Source organism: Eschscholzia californica, unplaced genomic scaffold (assembly GCF_041429995.1).
Source record: "Eschscholzia californica isolate CP2 unplaced genomic scaffold, dmEscCali1.0.p SCAF_1, whole genome shotgun sequence".
NCBI classification, from domain to species: domain Eukaryota; kingdom Viridiplantae; phylum Streptophyta; class Magnoliopsida; order Ranunculales; family Papaveraceae; genus Eschscholzia; species Eschscholzia californica.
Genome location: NW_028238198.1, coordinates 17297591 through 17309304, shown reverse-complemented (window position 1 = coordinate 17309304; position 11714 = coordinate 17297591). Strand labels below are relative to the sequence as shown.

Sequence of the window (11714 nt, the reverse complement as noted above, 5' to 3'; positions counted from 1 at the left end):
ATTTTTGGAAAGCCTTTCTCTTAAGTGGGAAAGGCTCCATCAAATCAATGTTAACAATATAAGCTGAATAGTTTTAGGACTCTTTTCAATCAAAACCTAGAACGCTACCACCTGAAATTAGAGCACTTGAGGCAGGAAAGAGGTGTTTCAGCTCTACAGGCCAATTTGTGTTGTGCTTCTATTGCTGATGATTTGTTGTAGAGAAACAGTTTAAAAGAGTGAAGGCCAACACTAGAGTGAGTAGAGGCTAGCCATGGGAAAAGAAAGAGCTGTTAATTGGTACTGAGGCTAGTCACTACAAAAGGATGGAGTGTTAATTTGTATTTTACTTGCAACAATATGAAAGGGCGATTATGGACCCAAAAAAGGTCATGGACGGCTACAATTTCGGCCATAAAGAGAAGAAAGTAGACCCGGAAATTTTCGTCGTTCGTTTAGTTCAGAGTGGGCTTTTAACTTTCGGCTGATATATCATATTTTGTTGTATTTATAAATGAGTTTCAAATTCAGATTTGTCTGTACCATATTTGTTTAGTAGGTAAGTTAAATCAGAGATTGAGATCCCAAAAGAGGAAAACGGAAAGGCTAGGATACATTGTCACATAAGACTATTGGCAGGTATGTGGTTTTGTTAAGCTGAAAGATATTAAATAGTCCCATACTGGCTGGTTAAGATACCGCCACTATAGGAAGAAGCTTCTACAATGGGCTAGCTTCTCATTTTCAAATCACGCAGCCGTGCGGTGAGCACAAAGCGAACTATTCTTTCGCCTTTTACTAAAGAATACCGTGTGCTCGCCGCTTAAAATGGTATACGCCCATTTTTGGAAAGCCCTCTCTCTTAGAGATAGGCTCCATCAAAACAAATTTAATATACTTTTAACTTTCTTCAAGGTGAACTAGTTTTGCAAGGTCCATGAATTGGTAAATTTGCAAGTTCTTTTGGGTGGGCCAGGTCCATGAAGTTGTATATTGGCGAAGGCCTTCTGGGTGGACCGGGTCCATGAAGTTGTATATTGGCGAAGGCCTTCTGGGTGGACCAGTTCCATGAGTTGGAAATGGTTAAGCTTTTTTTGATATGACGACTGAGCTCACCATTGAAATGGCAAAATGATTTGAACAATGGTTGTGCTTTGAAATCGAGGGTATTGTTTACTTGCCAACCTTATCAATGACAGGGAAACTCCGCCATAACATACATCATATTATCTCGTATGGGTTTCTCCTCTCTCTTATCTTCGATTACAACACTGGATTTGGATAAGGCTGTCGTCTGGGTGGGCTTACGAGTAGGCTGATGACTTTTTGGGTAGGCTCACTAGAACAGTGGCCTCACCTCGTCTAAGGCTGTCACGGATAAGGCCTTTCAGGTGGGCTGACCAGTATGCTTGAGGTCTTTTGGGGGCTAACCAAAGAACAGTGGCCTCGCATCGTTTGAGTCTTCCAAAGGCAGGCCTTCTGAACGGGCTTTATGAGTAGGCTCACCAAGGATTAGGCCGTTTGGGTGGACTTACGAATGGACTCACAGAGGACTGAGTTAAAGGTGTCTAAGCGAGGACTATATTCTGCACGGATTTAATCGCAGACATTGCAAATAGTATATTCTAATTCCACTTGATATATCATTAATATTCAAGTCCAGTTATATACGATAAAATGGATCAAATCGAAGTGTTAATGAATCAAAATAAGACAAGAAATATAGAAAACAAGCGAAACTATGTTCATAAACTTTATCTCCTTCGAGGGATTAGACCCACTTTTTGCATTTGTATCTGAAATAAAATGGAAAAAAACACAATATATTAGATTAATCGAGAATTAGGCAGATTAATTAATAACTCGGAGATAAATAGCAAACCTGATAAAGCTAGGAGATCTTCATGGTATTGGTCTATCCATTTCTTAATGATTTTGATAATTGATTTCTTATGTGAATTTAACCAATCCGGGTCATCGGTGGACATATAGCCCATATCCAAACAATGGGACCCTACAATAAAAATTGGAGTATGTTATTCTAACCACTGATTTTAATTTTGTAATACATTGTTAATTTGTTATAGAAGACCATAATATTATTAATGATACGTACCATTAGCTGTATTTAGAGCTAGAATGTTGTTGTTGATGCTTTTCAGTACTCTGCAAAAAAGAAAACACGTAAAGAAAAAGAAGAAATGATAGACATGACGAAAAATTTCATATGGTAGTTAGCTAATTTCCTGTTCCTACACCAAAAGCCTCCAGTGAGCTATTATGACGAATCAGGGTAAGCTGCCATACATACTAGACTTACTCAAAGGACGTAGACGAGTGCGTTTTTTTTTAGATTCTTCGAAGTATATGTATTTTACTTACCCTCCCGCACTATAGGGGTCTTTTAGGCTATTTGTGAAGAGTATGTTGCTACCAAACCTTTTAAGCACCAACTTAATGTCCTGTTAATCAAAAGTTTAATCTAATTAGTAACCTCTTTCTAGTACTTCAAATTATTGAGAATTTTTATGTGGCGGTACTTGTATTTTTTTCCTTCTCATTATCTGAATGTTACTCATCTCACTCATATGAATCTAAATCAAGTAGACCCAAAATCAACTCAAATTAGCCATTCAGATGAGTTAGAGAATAACAAACAGTCTGAAATTTGACTTGACGACTTGACGTAATTCAGTCCTCGAGTCAGATTTCAAACTTGCCTTGAGGAAAAAAACAGTACCGTAATGTAAGGACAGATCTGTAATAACTTACTTGTCCAACAACTTCGATGACAGCCCAATGCATTCTTCCTGGGACACCAAACCGAGATTTGCAGCCATCTACATAATTGCGATCATCATCTTGTTGTTGTTGTTGGTCTTCGTCTTCTATTTGAAACATGGTGTCATTTTTACTCATTGCAGTTGGAGGTGCCATCTCTGTGCACTCCTGCAAACAAAGTTTTAGCTTGATAGAATAAAGCCCGTTGAACCTAACTCTCCTTAAAAAATACGGAAAATAACGTGGAATATATCGAGCTATAGCATTGTTCTAAGCTTCCAATTGGATGCCCGTTTCTGCTTACTTTCAAAGCAAGCGGTAGCAAACTCCAATTTTAAGTCGAAAAAATCATTTTTAGGCAAACGGTGAGACCCGAAGTGGAAGACATACGCGAGCCTTATTTACTTAACATTGTTTTGGGCCTGGACCAGCCCTGTCAATGTGCAATACTCATTATACTTATGTATATGACAAAACCAATGCGCAAGGCTCCACAAGAACTCTTGCAAAAAGGTTCTAATACTATGAAAAGGCGACTTAGCCGACAAAACTATATATATATATGCATGTGTGTTCATACGCTAAGGGACCTGCCAATTGAAAATATCTAACCGCGGCTCGTAATCTTGAGTCATGTTTTTGCAATCAGATCTCTCGAAGGCATTATGACCTGCAGAAATGATTCCATTTATAAACTAGCTAGTACTATAAGATTTAATCAGAAAATAAAAAGAGAAAACAATGAAGAACCTGCTGATATTCTTGAGAGAGAATCAGTTCCTGGAGGCATTCCATCAATGGCATTGCAGATCACATTTACTAAGGATTGCACACCACCATATTGTGCAGCTTGACGATACATTGAGCTTAGAAGATATTTGAGATCATCTGAGGACTCTATTTCACTTCATATAAATAACACAATTTATTTACTAGTTAGTAATATACTTTCTCTACAAATGTTAATTCTTAAACGATGTGGGATAATGCTGATAGTGTGAAAGAGCGTTTTTAGGGCACAACCCAAAAGCCGATGTGGCCGGCTCCGATTGGTCCGGACATGTGGAGAGATAAACGCTCGGATCAATGGGAGTTGGCAACATCAGCTTTTGGGTTGTGGTTAGCTTCGTTTTTCGGGCTAAATAACATTTCTCTTTTTTCTCAAAGATTTCATAATTGTTATACATTTTTTTCGTTATAAAAGTTGCTTAAGTCTATAGACTGTTATTTCATCATTTCACCGACTTACTGTTTTTTCAGATATAGCCACAACCCAAGAAATAAAAAGATGAGAAATGAAGTTGCAAAGATTATACCTGCAAGTATTGAATTGCTTGCTAAGGGATTTAAGGCCTTGAGGATTGGAGCCAATCTTGTCTATTATAGACCAACTATTTTTAATGGTATTGTAACAACTCTCACTAGCTTCCTATAGAAGAACAATACAATTATTAAGAATCATTTCAAGATTAATGATTAAATAGGAAGAATGGTTTAATAAACTTGAATTAGATATTACCCTGAAATCCTTCGTGACGATGGTATCGTATTCATCGTAATGGTTAATGTCATTCACGTACAAAAGCGGAGCTGACGATGCCCACACACCCATTGCAATGTGGGGGTATTTTAATCGAAACCATGCTGCTAACTCTATATATAACAACAAAGATAATATATTACCAATTCAAGACATAAAGTTATATATATACATTTTTCTATACCTCCAGAATATGAACCACCGATTACGAATACTGGACAATGTTGAGCGTGCAATTTCTTTTTAAGATACCAAATCACCTCTGCATAGTCGGAAAGTGCTTGTTCTACGCTTAAATACCCTAGAGTAGTAGCATTTAAGTCCACTCCATTTTTCATCTCAAATGGCATAGACTCGCCATAATATCGATGCTGTTATAATGTTCATAAAACAACATTATAATTAGTTCATATCTACTTTTTTTTTTTGTTGAACGGAGTTCATATCTACTTTATCGAAAAAAATATATATATAAATACACAAAAAATAAGAATATGATATTATTTACATATACCTCAATGGCCACCATGAGAGCTTGAAAATAAGGAGCATTGTCAGTGATTAGACCATAAAATCTCCCATCATCTAAAGGATCCTCTCCACCAAGGAACACAAAGATGGGAGAGTTATTCTTAGGGCCACCCCAATGTTTTGTATTAATTACATATTTTTGCTTGAAAGTGGTATAACTTTCAGGGTTGCTATTAAAATGATCTAAAGTTTGGTTATAGTAATGGGTTTTATAATCTTCTAAAGAATCATTAGAAGGAAATATATGAGTTTTTTGACTTCTAGAGTTCCTTCTTCTTTGATACAATGGTGGTTTTCTTGAAAGAGATTCATCTACTAATAATAAACAAAGAAATAAAACACTTATTGTTCTTGATGAAATCAAGCTACCCATCTCTCTCTTTGTCTAGAATTCTGGTTGATTTTTCTCTCTTATAGGGTGTAGAAAATTTTGGGATCTTTTAAAGTGCCCAATATTTCTCAGTTGAATTTGTTGTTAGTTTTTATATATCTCTTAGATGTGTTGGGTTGTTGGGTAAGTTATGATTGTGTATATATTTTCTGTTAGACTCTGTTCTTATCTTTGATTCATCAACATTTGGGTTAGGTCCCTTACTACATGTGTATATAACCAAAAATGGTGAGTGCATATGATTATGATTTTTTAACAACATCACATTTTCACACTGCAACCGGAAGCATAATTAGTTAGCTCATAATCAAGCATGATTGTCTACAACTTAGCAGGGTTTTAAAGCCATCATTTGTAATAGTGCTTGATTTTTCTTTTCCCCTGTTTCATTGAAAAAAAAGTAATGTGGGTAGTATTTAGAAGATAATATCTAGACCATGGATGTGTTAGCGTAAGATATTCGGTTCACAAATATTTGCATTTGAGAATATTCCCGATTGTGAGGCCTTACTTTCAGGGTTAGAGTCATTGACATCAACAAGGAACTAAGGAAGAAAGACAGTTGTAGGCTAAAGAAAGGTAGGGAGAAAGATGGTTGATGGTAGTGGTGATAAGAGATGGTGATGTTGGTGAAAGTGTGAGAGAGATAGACGGAATGGCGCAGTGCCGCAGTCAGATCTTTATTTCTTGGTTTTTTTTTTTTTTTTTCAAATCCGGGTATGTGAATAAGTAACGTGCATGTTTTTGTAAAACATTGATTTTTTCTTTCCCTTATGTGTCTTAAAATGTGTGTGCCATTTTATTCTCCTTTGGCCCTCTTAACACTTTTTTTTTTCCAATAAGAGGTTAGGCCTAGCAATTTTAATTGGTGCCTAAAGAACTTTCCAAAAATGAGTAGCTCTAGTACAAGCTAGGTGAGGTGCAAGTGCATTTCAAAACCAACCCAATAAGTAGCCATTGGATCCATCTTATTTGACTTTTAATAAGTGGAGGTCGGTGCAGGCTCCTTTCAAGTTATGAACATTCATAATCAACAAGGAAGAAGAATTAAAAAACCAAAAATGATACACCTCCCGGCTCATTTCCCGGCCGAAACCCGGCCGGGTGAGTTGGCTTGCCAACCGGGAGGTGTGTTATGACGTGGAAGTCAATTTTCTTAAGTTATTGGGGGAATTTAAGAGGAGTCCTTAATATTAGGTATAATTACAGTTGAGGACGCTTATTAAAGTAAAAGAAATCTGATTTCTTTCCAGCAAGAGGCTCCCGACTTTTTACCCATCTTCACGAACAAAAATTTTCCCCCAAACCGAGCTAGGGTTTCGTGGTTTCACCAAAACAAATCGACTCTTAGTTACAACCGAAAATCACCATCTCATAGGGTTTCTTGGCATCTCTCTCTCTGTCAACCTCTCATCCTCTCTCTCTCTATACAAGTAAATTCTTCAATCTCTCTAGGTTTATCTTGAGTTTTTTTTCAGTTTTGTTGGAGTTATGAAAGAGAATTATAAATCTGGTTCTTTCTTTTTAATACAATAAGTATATATTTGGGTTTATCATCTTGATTCTTCTTTACTCTTACATAATACTTTAGGGTTTGAATTCTTTACTAATTGTTTGTTTTGGGGGAAACGTTTATTAAAAAATTGCAGACATTAGGTCAAGATCTATTTACTTAACTATGTTTTGGGGGAAACGTTGATTATAATACTTTAGGGTTTATCTATTTAACTATGCTTAATTTATGTATGTTGAGGGTTTAGATTTAGGGTTTATCTACTTTGCTGTAGAGAAAGTAGGATATTTGATCTGGTTAGCAATATTGAACATCTTTTAGTTTCCAACGAATCTTACCAGCTATTAACTAGTGTACTGGTAATAGTTTTCTAACCCTATGAAATTGTTCTATTTGATTATTAATGAGATTCGTTGTTTATAGAGCTACTTCTTCAGCTAGTCGTATATAGTCTCCTAACTACTTTATTTATCAGCTATAAGCATTTACAGTTTGAATTCTTCTTCTTTGAAGTAGATTGAAACTATTTCTCCATAAAATGAAATTACCCTAACACATCAAAAGTATCTGTGTTATGTTAAATGTAGTATACTGGGTTTTTGTTAGTTTAGATGTAATTTTATAATGGGTTTTTGTTAGTTTTCAATTTTATTGTGTGATTAAGCTCAAGTTCCAACAGATACCGAGTTTTTCTCAATTGGGTTTAGTTGCTTATGATTGGAGAAGTTAAGGTTTAGGGAAACATCATTGATTTCTAGTTGTGCTCTTACATTCTAAATTTTGAATGTGTACTATTTTTTTCTAAATGTAATGTGATGCTATATTTTGTTTGCTTAGGTTACTGTTTTGCAGGCGATGGCTCGACTAACGGAAAGTGAAAGGTAATGGTGTGGTCTTGTGTGTTTATTTAAATACTATGTTGAGCTTATAATAAAGTTTATCTATTTTTGACAAATAGAAAATCAATGATAATGGATTCTGTTCATCTTAGAAGTTGGAATCTATAAAATAAACACAAACATGCTAAGAATTTTAACTAAATAAGATGAAAATAGGTAAGTTAACAAATTACCATCATAGGTTCCGGCGCTGAATATACTTGGGGCAAACTCTCTTGTGTCTTCACCTCGGGCTCACAAAAAGCGGAAACCTAGAAAATAAACACAAACATAATACAATTTAATATAATAGACAATGTAAGAGAAATATGAAACATTAATAGAGGTAAGTTAGACAAACACGACTTACTTTTCTCTTTTTGTATGGTTTCTTTTTAAATCTAGTCTCTCTTGGACGCCCCTTCGACTTAACTAACACAGGATCATGGATATCTTCACGTGCATTATCCTCACAGTCAACTGTATAACCCGTTTGTCGACTTGTCCCTGAACTAGTTCTCTTGACTTCTTTTGAGTTCACCTTCAACTTATATTTCGACATCCATTCTTTTAAATGATTAGTGCTTTTCTCGTCCAAAGATGCCTCATCTGCTATTTCAGTGAATAACAAACATAATTCATCATAACGCTTCTGTTCTGGTGTTGTATCCCACCCGCCATAGTTTACATTAACCCGTGTATGAGATCTTTTCACATCCTTCCTCCATCTCCTTAGAATGTATTTCTCTGGTATGACCTTTACATCATTTCTACACAACACCATTAGTGAATGTCGGCATAAAATGCCCTTAGACTCAAACAAAAGACAATTACATTTAATCTCACACTCAGTAGGCTGAAACAACACCAGATATTTAGCCTTACTAAATTCCTTTTTCTCCGAAATTAAATACTCATACTGTCCGCCATACTCTCTAACATCCACATAGTCACAAGCAAGTTTTCCAGATAGTTCGGAGTGAAAATCTTGAAACTTAGCTAGTGTGTAAATGCCCCTCATCTGTTTTTCTATTTCGAAAGGAGTCACTAAAGGCAAGACAAAGTTATAAGACCTAAAGTCTTCTCTTGCCTCTTTCTCAACTTTATCCTTTAAAGCGACGTTGTATTGTTCAACAAAAACCTTTAATGAAGTTTTCGCGTTAACATATCCATCAAAAAACGCATTCATACTCTCACTTCGTTGGGTACTAGACATTCCTGCCCAGAAGTAAGGTTTCACAAATATTGGAACCCATCGTTTTCTCTCTCTATACATATCATCCAACCATCGATTATCCCATAAACTATAATGATCCATCATATATTTCCACTTAGACTCGAACTCTTCGATGCTAACTGTGTCATAAACAATATCATGTAGCGTAGTATTTATCTTCTTGTATTCTTTGTAGCTACTTAGTTTTTGAGGTATCTTCTTCATTATATGCCAAAGACACCATCGGTGTCTTGTGTTAGGAAAAACTTCTTCAATAGCACACCGCATAGCTTGATCTTGATCTGTAATAATACCATCAGGCGCCTTACCATCCATACAATCAAGCCAAGTCCTAAACAACCAACTAAATGTCTCTGTATCTTCATTAGACAATAAACCACAACCCAAAAGAATAGACTGTCCATGATGGTTAATCCCAACAAAAGGAGCAAAAGGAAGACCATATTTATTTGTTAGGTAGGTTGTATCGAATGTTACAACATCGCCAAATTCTTTGTATGCCTCTCTACTCCTCCTATCTGCCCAAAACACATTTCGTAAGCAACCCTCATCGTCTAAATCCATACTAAAAACAAAACCATTGGTCTTCTTCTGCATAGTCAAAAAGTATCGTTGAATAGCTGCAGCATCTCCTTCCCCAAGACGAATTGCTCTTTTCTTTTGTATATAATTTCTGCAATCTCTTTCATTAAATGGGACATTCTCATGTCCACCAGCTGCTACAACATGTTGCTTATAGTTTCGGTTCACTTTAATTCCTGCCATATCACTAATTTCAAGTTGTCTTGCCACATGTGCATTAATCTTTCGATAACATCTGAAGTGGCGTGCTTTTCCGGGACTAAGAATATGATTGTGCTCTAAAAGAACACTAGTAATTTCGTACTTCCCACTTTCATTCAACTTCCCACAAATTTTGGCTTGACACCCAGTTTTACTAGTAGGTTGTGGTTGAATAGGATTGCTACTTGCTGATTTAGCTGACCCATTTTTCCCACAAGTCAGTGTAATGTATCGAACTACTCCTTCCTCTTTTTTTGATGATCGTTTGCATATTGAGAACCCTTCTTTTCTAGCATAAGAAAGACATACTTCATACATTTCATCAACGGTTTGGAACTCCAAACCAACACTTGGTACAATTACTTCTTTATGTTTGTCACTTTCTTTCTCGGACATTAGCTCAAAATCATCCATATGTTTACTTTCTGAAGATTGCGGCATCTCTGCAAAAGATATTCTATTAAGAAAATATTAAAAAAATTCTAACTACTTCAACTACTAAGAATTAAAGCTGTCTGTAACCAATAACAAAAAAAACCAATCCTAAAAAGAAAAGATATACATCTAAACTAACAACAACCCAGTATACTACCTTTAACATAACCTTGATACTTTTGAGGAATGAAGATTCAAACATCAAGATTCAAACATATCCCAATTATACTAAAATTACCAAATTATACTAGAGACGAATTTCCTTAACCATAATTTAAGGAATGAAGCTTGTATTTCTTCAATACTGAAAGAAAAATTTGCAGTAAATTAAAAAAACAACAACAATATATAGGAATAAAGAACATAAGTATCAATTTCATCACCTAAAACAGGCAATGATATGCATCCCAAGAACTCTATTGAGAAATGTCCATAAATTAAACTAGACTAAAATATCAACCTCATTTTCCCTCAAACCAACATATATATGTAAGAGTAAAGAAGAATCAAGATGATAAACCCAAATATATACTTATTGTATTAAAAAGAAAGAACCAGATTTATAATTCTCTTTCATAACTCCAACAAAACTGAAAAAAAACTCAAGATAAACCTAGAGAGATTGAAGAATTTACTTGTATAGAGAGAGAGAGGATGAGAGGTTGACAGAGAGAGAGATGCCAAGAAACCCTATGAGATGGTGATTTTCGGTTGTAACTAAGAGTCGATTTGTTTTGGTGAAACCACGAAACCCTAGCTCGGTTTGGGGGAAAATTTTTGTTCGTGAAGATGGGTAAAAAGTCGGGAGCCTCTTGCTGGAAAGAAATCAGATTTCTTTTACTTTAATAAGCGTCCTCAACTGTAATTATACCTAATATTAAGGACTCCTCTTAAATTCCCCCAATAACTTAAGAAAATTGACTTCCACGTCATAACACACCTCCCGGTTGGCAAGCCAACTCACCCGGCCGGGTTTCGGCCGGGAAATGAGCCGGGAGGTGTATCATTTTTGTTAAAAAACAACATAAAAGTAATTTGAAAAGCACCACTAGACTACTAGCACCAAGCCTATTTGGTGTGAAACCTTTGAACATGACAAGGGAAAGATTCACCACTTATATCTCATTCATTTTCCTATCTTTTATGATCATATTGATGGAGAGATAATTGATGGATTGCTAGTATGGTGCCTTCTCTATCACAAAATTTACTAAATTTAAGTGCCCAAAATGATTACCCTTTTTGGCTTACCAACCTCAATAATATGACTTATAGACGAGGGAGATCAAAAAGATCGACCATCACGAAGATCAATTATGAACATCAGAATAGTAATAAAGTCAATTCGATGTTGAGAATAAATGTCAAATATTTCAATCTTTGTTTTAGTAAATTTCAATTTCATCAATATCAGTAATATTTTACTATCAGTTAACCAATAATCAATCTTCTTTTTATACCAATAATACATATTAAATCATAAACATTTTCCACTTTTAACCGGTAAAGGTTTAACTACTTTACTAGTTATGGAATGTGATATCTCACAGTTAAAAATACTTAATGCCTTACCATGTGCCCTTAAGAAACTTGTCTATATAACACACACTTCACAACCTTATCTGAAATCAAACATATCTGTTTTT

General features: G+C 35.4%; 2 protein-coding genes and 1 non-coding gene across 3 annotated transcripts; 1 reads left to right on the top strand and 2 right to left on the bottom strand.

Annotated features, from left to right (window-relative positions):
- Positions 1 to 734: 734 nt before the first annotated feature.
- LOC147564695 (U5 spliceosomal RNA) lies at positions 735 to 850 on the top strand. The gene has a single exon (XR_015231551.1). It is a non-coding gene; the product is annotated as a U5 spliceosomal RNA (small nuclear RNA).
- Positions 851 to 1600: 750 nt separating this feature from the next.
- On the bottom strand, positions 1601 to 5292 carry LOC147564694 (uncharacterized). Its single transcript, XM_086666097.1, has 11 exons — positions 4815 to 5292; positions 4485 to 4671; positions 4280 to 4413; positions 4077 to 4189; positions 3511 to 3665; positions 3351 to 3430; positions 2752 to 2928; positions 2362 to 2441; positions 2096 to 2145; positions 1862 to 1993; positions 1601 to 1775 (listed from the first exon to the last, which is right to left on the bottom strand). Exons 1-11 carry the CDS (start codon positions 5202 to 5204, stop codon positions 1675 to 1677), a joined length of 1599 nt encoding a protein of 532 aa, XP_086522223.1. The 5' UTR covers positions 5205 to 5292; the 3' UTR covers positions 1601 to 1674.
- A 2405-nt stretch (positions 5293 to 7697) lies between these two features.
- Positions 7698 to 10074, bottom strand: LOC147564693 (protein FAR1-RELATED SEQUENCE 5-like). Its single transcript, XM_086636131.1, has 3 exons — positions 7984 to 10074; positions 7835 to 7885; positions 7698 to 7736 (listed from the first exon to the last, which is right to left on the bottom strand). The coding sequence occupies exons 1-3, from the start codon at positions 10072 to 10074 to the stop codon at positions 7698 to 7700; spliced, it is 2181 nt and encodes a 726-aa protein (XP_086492257.1).
- Positions 10075 to 11714: the final 1640 nt, after the last annotated feature.

Excerpts from the sequence above, each read along its gene's own strand:
- LOC147564694 (XM_086666097.1), bottom strand. The coding sequence starts at position 5,204 with ATGGGTAGCTTGATTTCATCAAGAACAATAAGTGTTTTATTTCTTTGT. Across the intron at positions 3,431-3,510 it reads TCTCTCAAGAATATCAGCAG|GTCATAATGCCTTCGAGAGA; the intron begins GTTCTTCATTGT and ends TCATTTCTGCAG. Across the intron at positions 2,146-2,361 it reads GACCCCTATAGTGCGGGAGG|AGTACTGAAAAGCATCAACA; the intron begins GTAAGTAAAATA and ends TCTTTTTTGCAG.
- LOC147564693 (XM_086636131.1), bottom strand. The coding sequence starts at position 10,074 with ATGCCGCAATCTTCAGAAAGTAAACATATGGATGATTTTGAGCTAATG. Across the intron at positions 7,886-7,983 it reads AACCATACAAAAAGAGAAAA|GTTTCCGCTTTTTGTGAGCC; the intron begins GTAAGTCGTGTT and ends TTTATTTTCTAG. Across the intron at positions 7,737-7,834 it reads CACAAGAGAGTTTGCCCCAA|ATTCCAACTTCTAAGATGAA; the intron begins GTATATTCAGCG and ends TTTATTTTATAG.